General features: G+C 46.5%; 1 protein-coding gene across 2 annotated transcripts in view; it reads left to right on the forward strand.

Annotated features, from left to right (window-relative positions):
• Window positions 1–23,549, forward strand: part of THADA (THADA armadillo repeat containing) — a 551,380-nt gene that overhangs the window by 154,230 nt on the left and 373,601 nt on the right. For both annotated transcript variants that reach the window (XM_066595569.1, XM_066595570.1), the window contains exon 23: window positions 20,016–20,148. In XM_066595569.1, coding sequence (XP_066451666.1) covers window positions 20,016–20,148 — 133 coding nt within the window. The remainder of the gene's footprint in view (window positions 1–20,015; window positions 20,149–23,549) is intronic.

Genomic DNA, 23,549 nt, shown 5'->3' on the forward strand with positions numbered 1-23,549 from the left:
TATGTAGAAGCCGCAGAGGACAAATGTGCAACGTTTGTGATTAAATCCTACTGCAAAATAATTATCAGCCCAAAGTAAAGTGCATTTAAGTGAAAACAAAAATGCTCCCAAAGCTGTCCATAGCCTTTTAGGCTGTTGACAACCAATCATTTTTGTGCCTATCTCGAGTGGGTTGGAGTTTGCACACTGCTTGTGACATGCATGCTGCTGCACAAAGCACACACTGCAGCCTTTTCGGTGCTTTTTTGCGATGTCTCCACAGCGTCCTGCCTACATTATGGAATAATCTGGAATAATAATATACTTTTTGTTATATGAAGTCTGACTAAACTTCCTTATGGGATGCTTAGGCAAGGCATCATTTTAGTTGACTAGAGCTACTACATGCAGTCCCTATAGACAGCGATGTCAACTGCGGATCACCAGTAGACCTCTATGGAGAGCAGATGTATGGCCAAAAGTGCCATAGGGGAGCTTTATCACAACGTGTAAGTGGAAAAAGCAGTTGCTCATGCAAACCAGTCAGATTCAAGAGTTTATTTTTAAGGTGCCCTTGGCCGATGTAAAGGAGCAATATGATGTCTTAGTTCCTAAGGGCAACTACTCAATTTTTCCTTTTGTAGAAGTTCTCCACTTTGTGTGTTCCTACCCTCAAACCTCCATTCTTAGAGAGTCCTCCTGGAAAGCCATGTCCTATCATGATGGCGAGAATAGCATTCAAGATGATACTGCCTTCGAAGACTCCTTCGCAGATCTGTACTCTGCCGAAATATCCTAAAACTTCTCTTTAGTCCCGTGGAAAACTGCTATGGCCAGCCTCTCCCCGGCAAATGGAGATAAAGTAGACTTTAGACTTGGTGTCTTTTTAAAATGTCACATTGGTGTTTTTATTAACTTGTTTGTTTTTATTGGTAATTTGTATAAGAGTCTTTAGCTCTTTGTTTGGGTTCGGTCTTTTTCTAAGTCCCTTTCTTTCTCGGCAAGACTGGATTGTGCCAATATAAATAATTGCCATCCTCCGTGACCTCCTTTAAAATAGAACGATCTGGTCAAAGCAAGAATGGATATTACAGTTGTGTGGAAGCTCATAACATTTATACATTTTCCATGCTCTGTAATACGTACGGGGAGGAGCACCTGCTTAAAGCTGTCGTCTCGCTGCCAGACCACAAGATGAATGCCTGTGCCAAACTCATGGGAGTTGTCTAACTCTGTGTCAAAGGCAACACCCTGCATTGCCTTTGCTCTAAAAAGTTTTGGCTGTTATTTTAGGGCTTAGAGTAGAGATCCGTCGTGTCTAACAAGGCCGTGTGTGCCTTTTCTGCAGCTGTGGAACTAAAAGTACCGTAATTCCTCAACATCTGGTTCACTTCTCAGAAGGGTTGGATTATGGACAAAAACAGAATTCAGGTCTGGAAGTCTGCAAACTTCCCTGTTTCAGAAAGAATTCCCTACATGTTGTTTTGACCTTTTCTTTTTTTGCTGCGTCAATGTGTTTGTCAAACTGCTTTCTTTTTTTTAAAGGGTTGTCAATTGTCATATTAAGGAAACCTTAATAAATAGAGGGCTGTCCCCAGTTCAGAACCCGCATCATTAAGACAGAGTTGAGTGAAGCTACAAATAGAAACCAAGATATACGGTGTGTCGCTTCGTCGAAACGCACAATAATGTGAATGGGCACCAGGTGATGCTTAATTTCTCCTATGGTGGCGCTGCATGGAAATTAAGTCCTTGTTGCTGGGAAAACGTCTCCCCAAACTATTCCCTTTCCTTTAGAAGCTCTGGTAGCCATGCATTGCACTGCAGCAGCCACTGCTACCGTTTTCCCCTGAAAATAAGACCTACCCCGAAAATCAGCCCTACCCTGATTTTTTGGGGGGAAGGGCTTTAAATATAAGCCGTACCACAAAAATAAACCCCTAGCTATGGTATATTAAAAAAAAAAAAGAAATACATTACCTTGCAGGCGCCGTCCGGGTCCCTCTGGCTGGTCTGCGAAGCTCTGGTGCTCTTGCTTCAGTCCTCAGCCGCCGACAGAAGATCGCTTGCTGGTAACAGGGTTTGTAAACCCCGCCTCCAGCAAGCAATGGCTCTGATTGGCTCAGCCACAGTGCTCGAGAACCAATCAATGATGGTGATGTGATTGGTTCTTTGAGCGCTGCTTTGATCGGCTGAACTTGCTACTTACAGAATTTTATAACTATACAAAATTTCAAAAACAAGCAACCCTTTCTTGTACAAGATTTCCTTCTTCAAGTATATAATGGTCTCAAAAGTCGATCTGGATTCACATTCTAAATAATGTTATCCGAAGGACCTTAATGGGTTCTGTTCTGGAGTACATTGGGAGGCATGAATCAGGGTTCAAGCTGACTTCTCAGACCATTATATGTCTAATGAAGGCTCTCCTTTACCTGAAATGTTTCTTTTTGAAAAACAGCAGCGCAATTTTGGATATTGATAAAATTATATGATTTATTGAGAAAAAAACCTGATGTGGTGTTCCACTATCTCTTTGATCTTGGTTTTGGATTGGTAGTAGTTAGCACCTCTTGGGACTTGCACCCAGACATCATGCATTTGTGAGTTGTGCTGCTTGAATCCTCTATACTTCATATGCCTTAACCCCTTAAGGACATGGCCTATATTGGCCGTAAGGACACAATGATTTTGGGGAGGATTGTCATTTCCACTTTTCAAAAGCCATCACTTTTTTATATTTCTGTTGACATGGCCATATGTGGACTTGTTTTTTGCGTGGCAAACTATAGCTTTTATTGGTACCATTTTTGGGCATATATAATGTATTTTAAGACTTTTATTTTTTTGGAGGGCAGGAGAAGAAAACACATGAATTCTGTCATTGTTTTTGGTATGATTGCGATAGTAGCAAATTCTTTTTGTAAGCTTTTCCACTCTTGCACAATATGTGTTTTTTGGAATTTTTTTTTTTTTTACATCATTGTAATCAAAATCCGATACCTTTTTAATTTTTTCATGGATGGAGCTCTGTGAGGGCTTGTTTTTTTGCATGACTGACTGTGCTTTTTATTGGTACTATTTTGGGCTACATGTCTTAATCACATTGAATGCGTTTATGTTATGTGGTATTATTCAAACCCTTGCTTATCTCTGGCAGCCTCATTGAAATGGATGGAGTGGCGATACCCATGCTAAACTGCTGCTCCGATTGTTAGGGGACCTCCTCTTTTCAGGATAGGTGGCAAGACGGACAAATATGAACTCCATTATTTTGAATGGAGCCATACACGTGAGCGATGTTTTCCCTCAGCAATGCTGCGAGGTAAAAAATCGCTGCACGTCCTATTTGTTTAGCGTCCCTCTAATGCATCAACCATTGTTTTCAAAAGTGCAGTCGAACACCTTGCATCGCGGGCGATGTGACGTTTTTTTGTTAAAAATAATGGGAAACACTTGCCGATCCTCCGACATGCGTGAAACAAGCGCTGGAAAATCAGAATTTCAGAGAAGTGATGTGAGGAGTTTTTGCATGAAAAACTCCCCGGATCAGCAGGTAAAACGCGTGTTGACAAGCGCAATATCGAGCTGGGTTTCTCAGCCCAATATCGCTCTTGCTTGTGTCTAGGTAGCCTTACTCTTACAGAGAAGTACTGCTTAAGCAGACCAACAGGACCTTCCGACACTGAACTGCACAGGAGCAATACAGCACAGTGCTTCCACTCCTGTCCTCCCATCATGCACTGCTCGGATGTGGAGATGTTTTTCAGGCAGAGGGTCTCGTGTCATCATAGAAAATGAAGAAAGTAGCCAAAGCAGATACTGTGAACCTATTATAAAATGACTTATTGTGATGTACATAAAATTTTAAAATGCTAGCTCATGCCTGAAATACCCCTTTAACCCTTTGCAATCCAATTTTGGATTCAGGGTTTCCTAGGGGGCTTTCTCTTTCTGCCATTACACAATGGCACCATCTGCTGGCTAGAGCCAGTACTGCAGTGTATGACATATCGGAGAGGCCCCAACAACAGAACGGCCAGTAATATACAGTAAAAATACCCTGCCGGACGTCTTCCAACATCGGAGCTGCACAGGCTTCAATTAGAATGTTGGAAGACGTCAGACAGTGGATTGGAAAGGGTTAATGGTGCAATAGGTCATTGCAAAATCTCCACCTATAGAGTTATTTTTAGTGCAAGGTCTTGCAAATCGAATTTTAATCTGCACCCTGTGTGTGTGTGTGTGTGTGTGTGTGTGTGTGTGAGAGAGGGGGGGGGGGGGTCACAAAATCTCCTTGTGAAGGTTATTTACTGCAACGCCAAAACAGTACATCTGAATACGGCTTTATTAGTTACACAGCCAGCTTATATCATACAGTGTGAAGTCAGCTGTCATAAGGGTCTTGGCCAATGAAATTATTGTAAATGGCCTTTTATGTACTTAATTTCAACCTTAAGATGGTTTTAAAATATTTTTCTTTTAAGCCTTGTTTTTACTTAGTTAAATTTGGAGCGTCCCAAAGCAGGAATGTTTTCTTTGAACTTCAAGACGGTCGTTAGCAAGTGCTGACTTCTGAAGTGTGCTATAAAGGAAGGAGACGAGAAAAATAAGGAAATAAAAAAGAGGGTGGTAGATTTTTGCTAAGATTATCGGACAAATGGACCCCCAGCCATGCGAGATTCAAGTAACCCTCACATATATCTCACTGCCAACACGGAGGAGACAGAATAGGAACACTGGAAACTATCCTCCTCCTTCCCGAGGAACTCAAAGTTCAATGTGTGGAAGGAAGAGAAGAAGGCACAGATCACAGTTGTGCTCTTATGGGAAGGAGATTGCCATTGTGTTTCTAGAACTCTTACATATATGATCCCTCGTTATTTTAAGGTTGTCCACCCTCTCACACCGGTTTGTCCAAAATTCTGTGCCAATCAATTTTCATAACATGTCATTGGCCGTCACTTAGCTTTCCCGATACAAAGCTTCAGATTCCCTTTATAGGTGTAACGTTAAATGACAAATGTTCATTCACCACCAGAAGGAGCCTAGGAACCTTCTGCATACCGTTGATACATTGACTACAACAATCATTAAGACGTATCGTTGATTTGCATTGGAAGATCGTCCTTTAGCCCTTTTTTCCACTGACCTTTGATATCGGTGAAGAATCGGCACAAACCTATATTTATTAGATAAATGGTCAGTTTGGCCGACCTTCGTCTAATGTTTATGGACAGTCTTTAGATCTCCCTACAAGGAACGGCTGTCGGGCGCATAAGTGTTCAACAGCCATCCTGCAGATTGCCACCCGACTATTGGTCCTTTGCTTACATAGGAGCAATATTCGTTCGAGTGAATGGAGAGGCAGTGGTTTGGGATCGTTACAGCCCACCCGCCTCCATTCACAGTAAACAGGAGTCGCTTAAACATTGAGCAGCTCCTGTTTACACGGGCTGAGAGTCACTTGGTTTTTAGTTTGGCTAAAAATCAAATGACTCCAATAAGCGAGAAATTTGTTACTCCGTTCCCTGTTGGCGGCCACATCTACATGGGATGATGATTATCACTAGAGATGAGCGAGCACGCTCGTTTAAGGCTGATGCTCGAACGAGCATCGGTCTTTTCGAGGAAGTGATTACTCATCTGAGCACCATGCAGGGGAGGCGGGGGGAGAGAGAGAGATGAATCAATGGGAGTGTTCTACCACGGCATTCAAAACGCCATGGTAAACATGGAAAAAAGCTCCTCTGTTAGGGCGACCTTAGGCTTCTGGACGCCATTATGCTGCTCCAAAACTGACAAAATTCTGACAATAGCCACTTCAGATGAGGTCTTCGCCAGTTATGAAAAAAAAAATAGTAAACAATCCCGCCTTTCCAGCACAATTGCACCCTGCTGATCTGTCTTTACTGAGCTGCAGTGATGTCATGTTGATACACTGTTGAAGCCAGTGATTGGCTGCAGCGGTCACCTGTGGTGGATGTGATGTCATCGCTGAAGCCCAGTCAACACAGTCCATCAGGGAGCAGCCAAGTGGTGGCACTCAGAGACTAATCACATTGAAATGTCCTGCCAGGTTTAATCACTTGAGGGGTGGCACACTAGAAGCAGCTCACTTAAAGAACAAACTGTACTTCAATGTTAATGATATCACCCTTTTTAATATGCACAAATTAAATAACGGCATACAATGAAAGGGAACCTAAATGCTGTCTGAATTTTAGCAACCAAATATTGCCGTGCTGTAGTGAATCTGAAGTGCAAAATGAAAACTTTTCAAACAGTTTTTTTTCAAATCAGATATAGAGTTTTAAAGGGGTGTATTCTGTCCCCCCGCTGACAACCCCCTCTAAGAGCCAGAACGTGCTCCTGGTGACACGTTGACATGACATGGCCATGTATTACATGCCAGAAACGTATGCCAGGTCGGACATGGCCTACAAATCCATGTAGGTGTGCGAAGGGAATCGTCTCTTCATGTATTAGGTGGCAGAAATTATATTAAGTTTGGAGTTGGAAATGCCGGCCTAAGTACATTTCTCCCATAGTTTTACAAAACCATTTTTTCACCAGCACCCCTCAATTTAAACTAAATACTACCGAGAGAGAGAATAAGATAAGCCAACGCAACGACACTGACAGCGCCGCTAGCACAGCTAAAAGGTAACCAATCGGCAGCTGTGGCCGTTCCTATAACTCTACCAGGACAATCCCAGGTCTCCACCCATAGTTCCGGTGGAGACAAGATGCACCAGTATCGTGTTGTGCAATTTTATTCTGCTATTAAATGTGTTGACGTGCTGAGGCCTGTATTTCTGTTATTGGAATTGTCGCAGCTTTGGCTTATGTACACCGTCCCATTTAATTTTTTTGTTTAAAAATTTGCATTTTTTTGTTTAAAAAATTACAGTTATTTGTAAAAATTGCCTATGTCCACATACATTTGGTCATGTACCTATAGGCAGGGCTATGGAGTCGGTAAGCCCAACCCCAGACTCCTTGAATTTCCCAGAGCCTTTCATATATAACTCTTTTTTTTTTTTTTTTTTAAGTGATTAATTTACTGTATTAAAATGTTAACATTGGGCTTTTCATCACCATTCTGATAAAATAAGCTACATCCTACATTCCACATCCCAGTTATCAATGTTTTTCATAAATAGGGGCTTAGATGAAAAGTACATATATTTACAGGACATTTCAAAGCTTTCCTAAATTCCTATGAAATGGGAAAAGGAGATATGCAACAAATTCCGCATTAAATTACCGTATATACTCGAGTATTAGCCAACCCGAGTATAAGCCGAGTCAATAAGTTTTACCACAAAAAACTGGGGAAATGTGCAGAAAAACTAGGCTTATACTCAAGTATATATGGTAATTATATGATTTATTTTATTTTTCATACATGATATATATGATATTTTCTAGGCCGTTATTGGTACATTTCTACCGGCTCTTGATTCTGACTCCACAACCCTGCCTGTAGGGGGGCCATGCGAGCCAGCGCATAAGGTCGGCAGGACATGGACGGGTCAGGTTCCGCATGCGGGAGCCCGCAACGGAATTCGGCTCTGTCCCCGGCCGGCGACCCTGTGTACCTGTCATCTTCTGTGTTGCGAATTACTACGGACGCTTGCGGTCAGTCATGTGAAGTACAGATTAATTTTTTAATCTTTTGTTTTTCCCACGATTTATACGCAATGTCAATTGCGGTTGGGCCATGGGTCGGACGGCTTCCATTGACTTCAATGGAAGCCATCCGCGTGGAATTTGCTCAAAAATAGATCATGCTGCGATTTTTCCTCCCCTCGCGGAAATCGCAATTCCTTCAATGCATGCCTTTTGCTGCAGATCCTCTGTGCAGAGGCCGGCGATTCTGCAATGTCAATTTGCCTGTGTACCACCGGCCTGAGGGTCTGTGCTCATGTGTACCACCGGCCTGAGGGTCTGTGCACATGTGTACCACCGGCATGAGGGTCTGTGCTCATGTGTACCACTGGCCTGAGGGTCTGTGCTCATGTGTACCACCGGCCTGAGGGTCTGTGCTCATGTGTACCACCGGCCTGAGGGTCTGTGCACATGTGTACCACCGGCCTGAGGGTCTGTGCACATGTGTACCACCGGCCTGAGGGTCTGTGCACATGTGTACCACTGGCCTGAGGGTCTGTGCACATGTGTACCACCGGCCTGAGGGTCTGTGCACATGTGTACCACCGGCCTGAGGGTCTGTGCACATGTGTACCACCGGCCTGAGGGTCTGTGCACATGTGTACCACCGGCCTGAGGGTCTGTGCTCATGTGTACCACCGGCCTGAGGGTCTGTGCTCATGTGTACCACCGGCCTGAGGGTCTGTGCTCATGTGTACCACCGGCCTGAGGGTCTGTGCTCATGTGTACCACCGGCCTGAGGGTCTGTGCTCATGTGTACCACCGGCCTGAGGGTCTGTGCTCATGTGTACCACCGGCCTGAGGGTCTGTGCTCATGTGTACCACCGGCCTGAGGGTCTGTGCTCATGTGTACCACCGGCCTGAGGGTCTGTGCTCATGTGTACCACCGGCCTGAGGGTCTGTGCTCATGTGTACCACCGGCCTGAGGGTCTGTGCTCATGTGTACCACCGGCCTGAGGGTCTGTGCTCATGTGTACCACCGGCCTGAGGGTCTGTGCTCATGTGTACCACCGGCCTGAGGGTCTGTGCTCGTGTACTACCGGCCTGAGGGTCTGTGCACATGTGTACCACCGGCCTGAGGGTCTGTGCACATGCGTACCACCGGCCTGAGGGTCTGTGCACATGCGTACCACCGGCCTGAGGGTCTGTGCACATGTGTACCACCGGCCTGAGGGTCTGTGCACATTGCATTAGGCCTTACGGTCTGTACATTACCTCTATGCAAAATCAGGCACAGTGCGCCGGTATATAAAGCAGTGTGTATTACCAGTTAGTTTTCACTATATGATTGTGCCCAAATAATCGGTGGCATCGTAGCCCACATGTGCGTAAGAACAAACGGTTGACCGTCGGGGCTTTTTAGCTTTGCCTTAGTCCTTTTTGCTGCAGACTATCACTTCCTCCGAGTCTATGGCGGTCTGTGCAGAGCTGTAATATCTCCTATCCTTCTACCTAAATCCGGTTTTGTTCTGTGCCGTGGGGTTGTCTAGTTTAGTTACAGTTTAGACTTCAGAGACGGCCGTATATACTGCAGAGCGCTGCTGCATACAGCGGGAAAGCTTCCAAGCCGCCTCATGTTTAGAACATTAGAAAATGGAATGTAAAACAACTTCTCTTGAAAATCCTTCTTTCTTGGCGTTCCCATGCTGTAGTTTTAATGCATTTCTTTTCTTCCTTTTTTCTTCTCGCCGTGGCACTTTGCCATCCTCTAACAGGCCTGCGCTATTGAGTTTAGTGTTTTTTTTCTTCTTCTATGAGTTCAGAGAAAAATACATTATGGCAAGAGATCAGATTCTAAAAGAAGTCCGGCCATAAGGAATGAAAAAGCTTCTTGTTTTGCGATCTTCTGGGAGACATATACTTTTTCATATGTTTCCTTTGTACGGTTTAAAAACTGTGATTAAAGGAAGCCGTAACCAAAGGAGTAAGAGTCGGGCTTACAGAGAATCCTGGAAACACAGGGCTGCAGCTCGGTTTTTCCAGTTGTACTATTTGCTGTACTGGGACGGTGTGCCAGAGGACGCGGAGAGCAGCCTATGATTAAACAGCTTCTCTTCACTTGTCACACCAGCCTGGTTACATTTCACGTTCTTTTATATATGTGTATATGTTGGATTGCACTTTATTTTGGTAGTGAAGAAAGGCTCAGCACTTACACAGGCTTACTTATAAATCTATAGGTTCAGCATGCGTCTTGGCAGCCGGCTAAGAAGGTCAGAAAACTTTTACTGTTAAGGAAAAAAGTTGTAGCTAACATTGTTAAAGGGGCTTACCAAAGTAAAGGGGTTGTACCCAGATTATAAATTATCCCCTATCCGCAGGATTGGTGATCGGTAGGGGGTCTCACCACTGAGACTTCCTACTGATCTCAAGAATGGGGGTCCTGTGTACCGCGCTGCCTATCTCACCATAGTGACATGTGCGGTCAGTGCTTCAGTCGTTTCAACGGAGCTGACGGAAATGCTCGAGCGAGAGCTTGCTGTTTGGGTATCTCCGCAGTCCCATTAAAAGTGAATGGAGCGCTAGCACGAGCAGCACTTCATTCGGTCTCCTTCTCGCTGCGGGGAAGGGGGGATGGGGGCGTGAAGTAACTTGGCAGTGAGTAGGATCGTAGATCAGCGGGGTCTCAGCAGTGAGACCCCCACTGAACAGCAGGTTATCGTGGATATGGGGATAACCTGTAATCTTGCTTCAACTCTTTTAACTCCTTAAGGATCAGGCTGTTTTGTATCTCAAGGAAAAGATACTTTTTAGGGATTTTACCCATGTGGTGGTTTTAATGCCCCATTTTTTTTCCCTTCAGCTACCAAAATTATCTTTTCTGTGTTTTTTTTTCCCATGACACACAGGGTATTTTTTTTAATATCTTTTTTATTGACTTTTCCCACCGTTTTTTTAGTTTTATTGGGGGTAAAAAGCTATAAAAAAGGATTTAAAGTAGTATATTTACACTAAAATAAAGTACAGGAATGAGTTCCTCATTTTGTTTCGGACGTTTTGATATATAATATGTATGGTTTTGGATTACAGGGCGCATATGGCAACAGTTTTGCTTGGCGTCGACTTTGGGTTATTTTATTTTTTGTGTATATATTTTTATTTTATTTTGTAATTTTGTTTTACTTATGCATGTAATTATTTTTTTTACTATCTATGTCCCCAATGACGTGGGGGACATTCACATGTTTTTTTTATTTGACACTTTTCCACTGTAGCTGTGGCATCCATAGGAGCCTCAGTTACAGGGAAAACTTCCTTGTGTATTGACATCAGTCACTGGCAGCGCTGATCAGGGTCCATTAGGACCCTGTAGCTCTGCTGTGACAGAGGATCCCATAGCCGGCTCGCATAGTGGTAGTTATACTTCCACTTTTTAGTACATTGCGCTCATTGAGTGCTGTGTACTGGAGAAGGCAGAAAGGGTTAAAAATCGTTCCTGCCTTCTCCCACGGCTTCTAAGCTGTCACTAACAACTGACCACCCGACATGCTTCTGTGTCTTTGCAGAAGCAGAGGCTTTAAACCCCCACCATATTTTTTACTATTGGCTGGGTTTAAAGCCCAGGACCAAGCGCCATAAATTTACTGTGCTTGGCCCTAAATGGGTTAAACCGATGAATTATCTCAGTGTAAGCCAAGGTAGGGCCGGCCGGGTGTCACTGCAAAGATGGCAGAGAACTGGCAAGCTGGCTCTTCACTACACTGCTCAAAAGGAACATTCTTGATTGTCTCCAGACTCTTTCACATCCGTCACATGTGGTCAGTGTGAACTTGCTCTCATCTGGGTGCCACTCCAGTACATCGGGCCCTCATGGAGCCTGTTTATGACAGTTTGGTCAGATACCTGCCGACCAAATAAGGAACCTTGCTTAAGTTGTACTTGGCTAAAGAGTATCTCAAGACAAGTGCTGACATTTTTTCTTTTGGTATTGACTCCTTCTAGACAAGAAACATCTCATCCCCAACTAATCTGATTATGCTTGAAGTAAGGCATTGTCTAGAGAGCCCTGTACTTCCCACCATGTACGCGGTGACAGCTTCTCGTTAAATACTCCTTTTGTCTCACCCATCCCTTACAATCTTATCCTTTTTGTCGATTATTGTGGGTAGACATCTTTTCGACTCTTTTGCATAACCGTAGTCTTCCTGGGTAGCCGAACACTGGGAATTGGCCCGCTCATTCCCCGGAATCTGCTTACAGGGCTTAACATGATCTCATTATGTTGTATCATCCCCGGACCAGTCGAATGTTTGCAGGATTACCACTTTTCATAATATTCAGGTGTGTCTGGCAAAGCCTTATAATACTCCTCTAAACCCAAAACGCTGCGCCCGATACATCCGTCCGCACCAGCCATTCACAAGCTGGTTGCATTAGGCTGAAATGTGTAAGCTTAGATACTAAGCACGTTCTGGGAAGACGTCTCCAAGTATTAAAAGGAAGAACAGGGAAAAGAAAACCAATTTATGTTGGACTGAGACCTTCAAGCACCGGCTTGCACTGGCAGGGAAGGGCTTAAGCCTAAAGCTGTCTTAAGTACACAGGCTTCGGTTCTGCGGTTTAACTGTGTAGCATCGACTCTTCCCATTCATTCCTTGGGATCGGTCATGTGCCCTTCCCGGACCTGAAGCGGTTAAACCGACGGGCGCTCTGCAGAAAAGTTGCTGTCTCATCTAACACAGAAGGGGGATTCTTTCATCGGCCTCTTATGTAATCACAGATTTTGTTTTCTCTATATTGCGGTTTTACAAAAGACAAGTTCATAGTAACATTTCAGCCCGCAGCAAACTCCGGAGGAATCTGCCCGCTTTGACATACTCCAAACTTTCTCCTTTGTCTGTTTCCATTTGGCGTGTACCAGACGGACTTGTTGTCATAAGTCCTCAGCGTCCGTGCCATCAAGGACTGGTGGAAAAAAAAAGAAGGAAATGCCTGACGTGCCGAACTCGTACTAATGAAGGCTCAGTATCAGCCTTCTCTCACATTGTTCTTCTGCGAATGATTAGTCAGTAATTGTTCCTTGGCAGTTCTTGTAAATGTTTCTTGGTTACGTTCTTAGCAGAATTCAGAACCGGGAGAAATGTTTCAGATGTTCTATACACACCGGATGGCCACTTTATTAGAGACCCCCATATAGTAAGAACTACAGCAATGCATAGATTCCCCTAAGGCTGGGTTCAGACAGGGCGGATTTGCCACGGAAATTCCGTGCAGAATTTTGCTGCGGCTGATCCTGGAATAAGCCAGCCATGTGGACAAGATTTGTCAAAAATCTCATCCACACAGAATGGCCAATCTGTCGCGGCAGAGATGGCGCTGCGGCGCGGATTCCCCGCCCGCAGCATGTCTATTTCCCCCCCCCCCCCCCCCCCGTTGTGGACGCACTCCTCTCTATAGAAGCGCCGGCCGCAACAGAAAAGCATGCGGCCAAGCCGCTTCAAAACCCGTGGCTAAGTGCTCCGCTTTCCTGGCAGAAATCTCACGGTTTTTCGCTGCGGCCAAACCACGAGATTTCCTGCGAGATTCTGCCCTGTGTGAACCCAGGCTAAGGGTGACTCCCCACTACAGTTTTTTTTCACTGCGAAATTCGTGGCGTTTTTTTTTTCTGCAGGGGTCTATGGGACTTGTAATGTTAAAATCGCAATCGCGCAAAATCACGATTTCGCGGTAAATTGCATTTTTGCACGATTGCGATATTAACATTACAAGTCCCATAGACCCCTGCAGAAAAAAAAAACGCCACGAATTTCGCAGTGAAAAAAAACTGTAGTGGGGAGTCACCCTAAGTGTGAGAAGTGTTCATGCAGACAGGGAGCTTCATGCAGCTGCCGCAAATTAAGTGCTGTGAGCAGGAAGGGGTCTTCGATTCATGCTGCTTGCACCAAATTTTGAACTGCCATCGGCATGGTGCAACAGATATCTGGTTTAATGGGAACAGGCAATATCTTCCACTGCTCAGTCATACGATTGTTAAGCTCCTTTGCCTTCGGGACTTTCGCCTTTCTGTTTATTTTAGACAGAAATAGCGATGGAACTGATTGTCTTCTATTATAGCCCATCCGTGTTAAGAAATGGCAATTTTTGTTTTTGAATGCATTAGGGCTCATGCCCACGAGCGTTGCGGGATACGCCCGCGGATTTATGCTGCGGCAGTACCGCTAGTAAAAACAAAAAGTCCCTGCTGGTGATCGCAGAATTCCGCAGCCTCCATTAATGCTATATTAATGGAGACCCCTTGCGGTGTAAATCCGCGGCAAATAGAACATGCGGCAATTTATTTCCCGCTGCGGAAATCCGCGGTAGAATTCCACATGTGAGCATTCGCAGGCAGAAAGCTTTTAGGCTCAATAGAACCTGCTGCGGAATTCACGTGCGGATTTCCGACGCGGGAAACGCGGTAGAAACCCATCTATGGCGTTCACTTTTAGTTGGAGCACCAGCATCTTATTCAGAGACAATTCGCCTGACTGTGCACCGCCTGTTCCTCAGAACGATTCTTGACATCCGCCTTTGACCTCTTTCGACAACGAGATGTTTACGTCCGCAGGATCCACTTTCTCTTGATGTTTTTCCTCGATCACACTAGTCTCGATACCCTCTCCACATCATTGCACAACAAATTCCCATAAGCGCCGATGACCATAAATGAAATTTGCCTAGATCGTCCCCAATATGTACTTACTGTATTCCGCAGTGCTGGGCAGACCTTGTCATCATAGACATCATTCTGTGTCCCATACACAGGATACAGTTTACGTTTGGGACGGGGGGCTTTACCGTCATATACAGAGAGTGGAGTGTGAAGTGGTATACGGCGTACAGTGTGTAGAGGTATACACAACCAGGCCTACTTTCACATCTACGTTGGAGGTTCCGTTTTTCTTCTCTGTTCGGGGAGCAGGAAAGGTGAAGCCCTGTGGCCAAAAATATATCCGTCTTACGACGGAACCGAACGCGCAGAACGGACCCCGTTGACTACAATGGAGTCAGTTTGGTTTCCGCTCAGCTGTCTGACATTTTAACGTACAAGAAATGCTACACATCGCGGTTTTCCTTCCGGCATTTTGTGCCAGATTTGCGACAAAGGTTCCAACGCAGATGTGAGAGCGGCCTAAATTGCACAGAATAAACACACGTCTCTGGAACTCCCATAGGTCCTCTGGTCTCCGTTATGTCGTATCCTGTTACCCCCGCTATAGGAACGGCGCTGCAATAAAGCACTTGTAAATATGTATGTATGGAAAGCAGTCACCGTGAGTTGTGGACTTTGGGTGAAATTCCTGTAACTCCAGCTGCCTAATGGAAGATGTGACTAAAGATATTAGATGGTAGATATGTTTTCAATGGCTGAACAGGCAAGTCCAATGAAGATCAAATGTCATTATGTCAGACCCCCAAAACAGCCCCCTGTCGGAGCTCTCCGCGTCTGCGAGTGGCTCTGATCACGCCGATTTCCTTCAGTTGAGCAAGAAACTTGTTTTCAATTATGTATACATTGAAAACTGATTCTAAGTCAATATTACCCGGAGGAAATTAAATTAGCAGCTTTGAAATTGAATTTAAATACATTGTAGCTAAAAGAAAATGAGTTGGGGGTGAATTTTTGCATTGTGGCATTTATTATAGCGGAACGGGATCCAGTGTAGTTTTATATAATGTATATTATAAACCATTAAATATACAATTATGATATACTGTCTTATATACTGCTCAAAAAAATGGAGTCCTTAAGCTTCACATTATAACCCCAAGTCACTTAAACCTCAGGGATGGCAATCTATCCCTTTACCATTGGTGTAATAGTGCTAAGTGCTGGGCTGCACCGACGCTTGCAGGTTTAGTCTGGCAACTGACTGGAAAACTCAAGTGGTAGCCGTTCGAGTAATAGCAGCGGCTCCTTCACACTGACGAGGGCGATATCGCCGCATGAAAATCGCAACTTTTTTCCTGCGATTTTTAAGCATCAGAGCTGCTTTTTCTTGCAAAAACATTGCGGCCTCTTGCGTTTTACTTGTGCAGATACCAGGACACAGGTCTTTGCAGAGCATGGAGCAGATACCAGGACACGGGTGGTTGCAGAGCATGGAGCAGATACCAGGACACGGGTGGTTGCAGAGCATGGAGCAGATACCAGGACACAGGTCGTTACAGAGCATGGAGCAGATACCAGGACACAGGTCGTTACAGAGCATGGAGCAGATACCAGGAGACGGGTCGTTACAGAGCGTAAGGCAGATACCGGGACACGGATCGTTGCTGAGCGTGGAGCAGATACCAGGACACAGGTCGTTACAGAGCATGGAGCAGATACCAGGACATGGGTGGTTACAGAGCATGGAGCAGATACCAGGACACGGGTCGTTGCAGAGCATAGAGCAGATACCAGGACATGGGTTGGTACAGAGCATGGAGCAGATACCAGGACACGGGTCGCTACAGAGCATGGAGCAGATACCAGGACACGGGTCGTTACAGAGCATGGAGCAGATACCAGGACTGAAGAAGATGGTGCAGATACCAGGACACGGGTTGTTACAAAGCATGGAGCAGATACCAGGACACAGGTCGTTGCAGAGCATAAAGCAGATACCAGGACACAGGTAGTTACAGAGCGTAAAGCAGATACCAGGACACGGGTCGTTGCAGAGCATCGCACAGGTACCAGGACATGGGTCGTTGCAGAGCATGGAGCAGGTACCAGGACACGGGTCATTGCAGAGCATAGAGCAGATACCAGGACACGGGTCATTGCAGAGCATGGAGCAGGTACCAGGACACGGGTTGTTATAGAGCGTAAAGCAGATACCAGGACACGGGTCGATACAAAGCATGGAGCAGGTACCAGGACACGGGTCGTTGCAGAGCATGGAGCAGGTACCAGGACACGGGTCGTTGCAGAGCATGGAGCAGATGACAGAACATAGGTGGTTACAGAGCATGGAGCAAATACCAGGACACAGGTGGTTACAGAGCATGGAGCAGATACCAGGACACGGGTCGTTACAGAGCATGGAGCAGATACCGGGACACGGGTCATAACAGAGCATGGAGCAGATACCAGGACACGGGTCGTTACAGAGCATGGAGCAGATACCAGGACACGGTTCGTTACAGAGCATGGAGCAGATACCAGGACACGGGTCGTTACAGAGCATGGAGCAGATACCAGGACACGGGTCGTTACAGAGCATGGAGCAGATACCAGGACACGGGTCGTTGCAGAGCATGGAGCAGATACCAGGGCACGGGTCGTTGCAGAGCATGGAGCAGATACCAGGGCACGGGTCGTTGCAGAGCATGGAGCAGATACCAGGGCACGGGTCGTTGCAGAGCATGGAGCAGATACCAGGAGACGGGTCGTTACAGAGCGTAAGGCAGATACCGGGACACGGATCGTTGCTGAGCGTGGAGCAGATACCAGGACACAGGTCGTTACAGAGCATGGAGCAGATACCAGGACATGGGTGGTTACAGAGCATGGAGCAGATACCAGGACATGGGTCGTTGCAGAGCATAGAGCAGATACCAGGACATGGGTTGGTACAGAGCATGGAGCAGATACCAGGACACGGGTCGCTACAGAGCATGGAGCAGATACCAGGACACGGGTCGTTACAGAGCATGGAGCAGATACCAGGACTGAAGAAGATGGTGCAGATACCAGGACACGGGTTGTTACAAAGCATGGAGCAGATACCAGGACACAGGTCGTTGCAGAGCATAAAGCAGATACCAGGACACAGGTAGTTACAGAGCGTAAAGCAGATACCAGGACACGAGTCGTTGCAGAGCATCGCACAGGTACCAGGACATGGGTCGTTGCAGAGCATGGAGCAGGTACCAGGACACAGGTCATTGCAGAGCATAGAGCAGATACCAGGACACGGGTCATTGCAGAGCATGGAGCAGGTACCAGGACACGGGTTGTTATAGAGCGTAAAGCAGATACCAGGACACGGGTCGATACAAAGCATGGAGCAGGTACCAGGACACGGGTCGTTGCAGAGCATGGAGCAGGTACCAGGACACGGGTCGTTGCAGAGCATGGAGCAGATGACAGAACATAGGTGGTTACAGAGCATGGAGCAAATACCAGGACACAGGTGGTTACAGAGCATGGAGCAGATACCAGGACACGGGTCGTTACAGAGCATGGAGCAGATACCGGGACACGGGTCATAACAGAGCATGGAGCAGATACCAGGACACGGGTCGTTGCAGAGCATGGAGCAGATACCAGGGCACGGGTCGTTGCAGAGCATGGAGCAGATACCAGGGCACGGGTCGTTGCAGAGCATGGAGCAGATACCAGGGCACGGGTCGTTGCAGAGCATGGAGCAGATACCAGGGCACGGGTCGTTGCAGAGCATGGAGCAGATACCAGGGCACGGGTCGTTGCAGAGCATGGAGCAGATACCAGGGCACGGGTCGTTGCAGAGCATGGAGCAGATACCAGGGCACGGGTCGTTGCAGAGCATGGAGCAGATACCAGGGCACGGGTCGTTGCAGAGCATGGAGCAGATACCAGGGCACGGGTCGTTGCAGAGCATGGAGCAGATACCAGGGCACGGGTTGTTGCAGAGCATGGAGCAGATACCAGGGCACGGGTCGTTGCAGAGCATGGAGCAGATACCAGGGCACGGGTCGTTGCAGAGCATGGAGCAGATACCAGGGCACGGGTCGTTGCAGAGCATGGAGCAGATACCAGGGCACGGGTCGTTGCAGAGCATGGAGCAGATACCAGGGCACGGGTCGTTGCAGAGCATGGAGCAGATACCAGGGCACGGGTCGTTGCAGAGCATGGAGCAGATACCAGGGCACGGGTCGTTGCAGAGCATGGAGCAGATACCAGGGCACAGGTCGTTGCAGAGCATGGAGCAGATACCAGGGCACGGGTCGTTGCAGAGCATGGAGCAGATACCAGGGCACGGGCCGTGGCAGAGCATGGAGCAGATACCAGGGCACGGGCCGTTGCAGAGCATGGAGCAGATACCAGGACACGGGTCGTTACAGAACATGGAGCAGATACCAGGACATGGGTTGTTACAGAAGGAGAGCTAGACAGGACAGTAAAAGGGCAATACCACCGTATTAGGACTGGTGTCTGCTCCTATGTGCAAGGAGGAACATGGCCAGATCCCTATAAAATAATCTTCAATGGGGTTATTCGTCTCCATGTTTCTGACCAAACTAACAAAAACAGACTCTATGAAGGTGGCATGAGGGCCCAATGACCTATAGTGGGACCTCTACTCACAGCCCAGCACTGTGCAGCTCAATTGGCCTTCACCAGAGAATTTGATTTTATTGGTCATTTGTAATCTAGCCTTCAAGTATTCGAGGACTTTGGTTTCGGTTGTCTGTCCATACGTTACTTTGTTCTCAACCAATTACATAATGTATATCAGTAAAGTGTTCAGCTTGAATCTTTTATTCATTGAGATCCGATGGGGGTTTAAGTCTTCCCTTAATTCTTTTGAGAAGTGTAGTCAAAACCAGCATTGAGACAGAACACCGGACGGGACCGTAGTCTTTAGTGGGTCCTCCTAAAAAGACAGAAATGGGTAGAAAATACCGAAATGGAGACCCAAGTGGTCATTGTTTCACACGGTAAAGCCTATGGATCTGTCTAGGGTTCCATCCAGAGAGAAACATGCAACAGAGCCATAAACAAAATATGAATGGAAGCTTATATGCATTTGCTTTTACCAGTCACGTGCGGTTTTTTTGTGCGCGCATTTCGGTCGCGCCAAAAATAAAGCAGCACAAAAATAGCGCGTATTACACGAATTAAACTTAATTAAAATCAATGGGCACATGCTTGTGTGGGGGGTTTTAATTTTATTTTGCAGGGCATGTGTGTGCAAAAAATACAGTAAAATACACACACTAGTGCAAAAGCGCAGCGCCCATTGCGCAAATGCGCTTACGCCTGCATGAGACCGGCCTGTGTGATCAAACCCTAAGAGGATGCTGAAAAGAGGGATTTTAAATCCACAGAGTGTATAAAATAAGAGGTGTTCTCCTCATCAGTATGCGATCTACGAGGCCGGGAACATGGTACTCTCCATCACCACACGTTTATCTCCTCTGCTCCTGGCTTATGTATCATACACAAGTACAGTCCTCGGAATGCTAATAATGACCGCCTTATAGAATAAGCCATTTTGCATTATGGAATTTCCAGTCCTTTCTTGGTATCCAGTATTCCTGGATGTCCCTATATCTAAAAGCAGGTCTGGCCGTGAATGGCTTGATTGTTTGAAGAACAGCTCTGGTTCTGTGTTTGAAGTGGTGTAGCATGGTTTTAATAAATCCCCCGCTGCCCTCCTTGACCTCCTCTGCTCGTTTGATTCTTTCAGATGCAAGCTGGAGAGCCTGCGCTGCCTGCCACGCCGATGGTTATGCAACGTCTTGGAGGAAATTAAATCTAGCGATCCGTCTTCTAGGCTCTGTGCAACCAGACGCAGCGCTGGAATTCCATTCTACATACAGGTACTTAGCAAGCTGGACATGGTTTGTTTTATGGGATTGAAGTGGCTGAGCTCTTTAAACGACTACGCAAGAGGGTCTGCATCTACCCCGCCCCTCCCCCACCCTGTGGCTTTCTCATGAAAAAGAAAATTGGAATAATGTTTTCTGTTTGTGTTTATTTCTGGGTACACAAGGCTGGTCAACTTAAGGCCTATTTAGACACAACGATTATCGCTCAAAATTTGCTCAAAAGCAGTCTTTTGAGCGATAATCGTTGTGTGTAACTGCACTGACATCGTACAGTTTTTGTTATCCTGTCGTTCATCGTTGTCTTTTAGCGTGCTGAAAGACAAGGATGAGCCTTATCAGGGATTCACAGCGGGATACAGCTGATACTATTGTTTCAGCTGTCTTCCGCTCCCTGAAGACAGGCGGGGTATGAAGAACAGAGCGGTCCAGCTGTGTTCTCCATACTCCGCTTGTCTTCTGCATTCTCCGCTCGGAGCGCTTGTCCGTATAACAGCCTGGCGCTCCCAGCGGGGAACAGCTGGATGAAAAAGACTACTGGCCCCGCTTGTCTTCTGCATCCTCATCCCCCGCTTGGAGTGTAAGGTGAAGTACTGTAAATGGGCACAGTGATTGTCGCTCAAAAGAAATCTTTTGAGCAATAATCGCTGTGTCTAAATGGGCCTTTAGTCTAGACCAAAGATAGCCTGTATTTTAAAGGGGCAATCCCATGATGTAATGTTGTGGCATATGGCTAGATAATACCATAGCATTATAATCAATTGGGGGCTGAATTTGCCGATCCTTGAGAATTAAAATGGTTGTCCCGTCAAAGAAAATTATTCACTATCGACCGGGAAGAGGACAACTATCTGGTCTCACTTACCACAAGAATTGGGGGACGCGAAGTTTCCTGAATAATTAGAGCGGTGGTCATACATGCAAATTACTGCTCCATTCATTTCAGTACATCTGCTGGATTTAGCCAAGTGCTTGTATTCTCAACAATCGGATGCCACCACTGTTCACATACTTACTCCCTGTCCTGTGGATAGGGGATAACAACAGTTAGGGGATAAGGGAGGGACTTGTTATTTGTATAGCGCCAACTTATTCCGCAGCGCTTTCAGGTAATCTATTTATTATTACCCCCCAGCAAGCTGGGTACTCATTGGTTGGAAGGCTAAGTCAACCTTGAGCCAGCTACTTGAACCACGTTGGGATTGAGCTCGCAACCTACAGGTCGTGAGTGAGAGCTTAGGACTGCTGCCTTAACACTCTGAGGCCCTAGGGATAAGAACAGAGCTTAGTATGTTGGGCTGAAGGAAGACAATGTCCATGTAGTCCAGCCTGTTTCCCTTACCCCTTGTTGATCCAGAGGAAGGCAAAAAAACACCCAATGAGGCAGAAGTCAATTTAGCCCATCTGAGGGGAAAAATTCCTTTCCGACTCCATAATGCCAGTCAGAATAATCCCTTTTTGGTGTTTTTGTTTCATAGTGGTAGTGCGGTCCACCCACTGCGCGGGAAACTGCAACACCGCTCCATTCCAGTGATTGAGACTGTGTTGGTTTGCCCTGCACAGAGGGTGAACAGGGGCACTTATGTGCGGGGAAAACTTTCATGGAGGTACAGTGCTTAAATAATGCACTGGCCTTTTGATTCGGAGGATTAGTGGGAATCCCAACAGTCAAGTACCCACGATCAACAAGTAATGGCATATACTTGCCATATGCCATTATTTATAATAGTGGGTATTCTTCTTTAAGGAGGCTGTGTCAAGTTATAAAGTTATCCCCTATCTACAGGATAGGGAACCACTTTATGATAGATAGGGTCCAAACACTGGGACCTCCATTGAACCCAAGAACGAAGGTCCGGTGTGTCCCTGAGTGAAAGTCGCGCAGGTGTGCTGCTGCTCCGTTCACTTCAGTGACAGCACCAGAGATTAGAGTTTAAGGGTTTCGGCAATCTGCGACTCTGTTATTGAAGTAAATGGAGTGATGGCACCCCTCTGTTCCATTCACTGGTGGACTGACTAGACACCTGTTATTGGGATCATGGGTGTCGCAGTGGTTGGACCCCCAGCGATCATAAATATATACCCTGTCCTGTGCATAGAGGATAACTTTATAACTTGGCTCAACCCCTTAAAGTGGTTTCCACATCGTGAAGCAATAGTAAATGCATGCCCTCAAGTAGTTGGGGTACCTTGACATACTATTACTATTAGATACCGCCATAATGTATGTGATCACCTGTGAGACAATGGTTGTAATTAGAGATGAGCGAGTATACTCGGTAAAGGCAATTGCTCAAGCGAGCATTGCCTTTATTGAGTACCTGCGCGCTCGAGACAAAAGGTTCGGGTGCCGGTGCGGGGGAGCGGTGAGTAGCGGCAGTCAGCAGGGAGGAGCGGGGGGGAGAGAGGGAGAGAGAGATCTCCCCTGATTTCCGCCCTGCTCTCCCCCGCAGCTCCCTGCCCGCCGTCGGCACCCTAACCTTTCGTCTCGAGTGGGCAGGTACTCGCTAAAGGCAATGCTCGCTCGAGCAATTGCCTTTAGCGAGTATACTCGCTCATCTCTAGTTGTAATACACCACTACACTTTTTTTGCAAGTCAAGTTAAAAGAAATGCCACCCCTGTAATCATGATCGCCAACCCTGATTACATCATGGTCCTTTGAGTTGCTCTCTTCATTCTAAGTGCAGTAGAGAGTGTAACAGTTCTTTTCATATGGTAGTGACCCGGATTGGAATTTGCAGGCACAGCTCCCATTGAACTCAATGTTAACAGCGCCTACAATACCAACACTTGGCAGCGAGATGGGTACGAAGCTGTCAGCTTCTAGCTCCATAAACATTGATAGCAGCCTAGCAAGCAGCAGATCTCTGGGGGTCCCAGGTGCCGGATCCCACCGATCAACTATTGATGACTAGAGATGAGCAGGCATACTCGTTAAGGACAGATACTCGAGCGTGTATCGTCATTTTCGAGTACCTGCCTGCTTACCCGCAAAGATTCGGGTGGCGGCGGGGTGGAACGGGCTCCCTCCTGCTCACTCCCACAACACAGCGCTCACCCCCGCCAGCACGCAAATTTTTGCGGGCGAGCAGGCAGGTACTCAAAAAGGACGATACTCGCTCGAGTATCTGTCCTTATCGAGTACCCTCGCTCATCTCTATTGATGACCTATCCCGATGATCAGTCACCGATATTTCAGAAGTGCACAACCCCTTTAAGATGTTAAGTTGTTTTTCTTTTCTTCGCCTTTTCCATAGTTCGCTGTTACAGGTGTAATGGCCATCTGTTGCTGACCTGCCGTTAACATGATACATTTTTCCCTTTTTCGCCCCTACAGCGGGGTGCTGATAAGTAATTCTAGAACAATCTATCTGTTCTTTGTGCAGCATCGTTC

The sequence above is a fragment of the Eleutherodactylus coqui genome, chromosome 3, assembly GCF_035609145.1.
Source record: "Eleutherodactylus coqui strain aEleCoq1 chromosome 3, aEleCoq1.hap1, whole genome shotgun sequence".
In the NCBI taxonomy this organism is placed as follows: domain Eukaryota; kingdom Metazoa; phylum Chordata; class Amphibia; order Anura; family Eleutherodactylidae; genus Eleutherodactylus; species Eleutherodactylus coqui.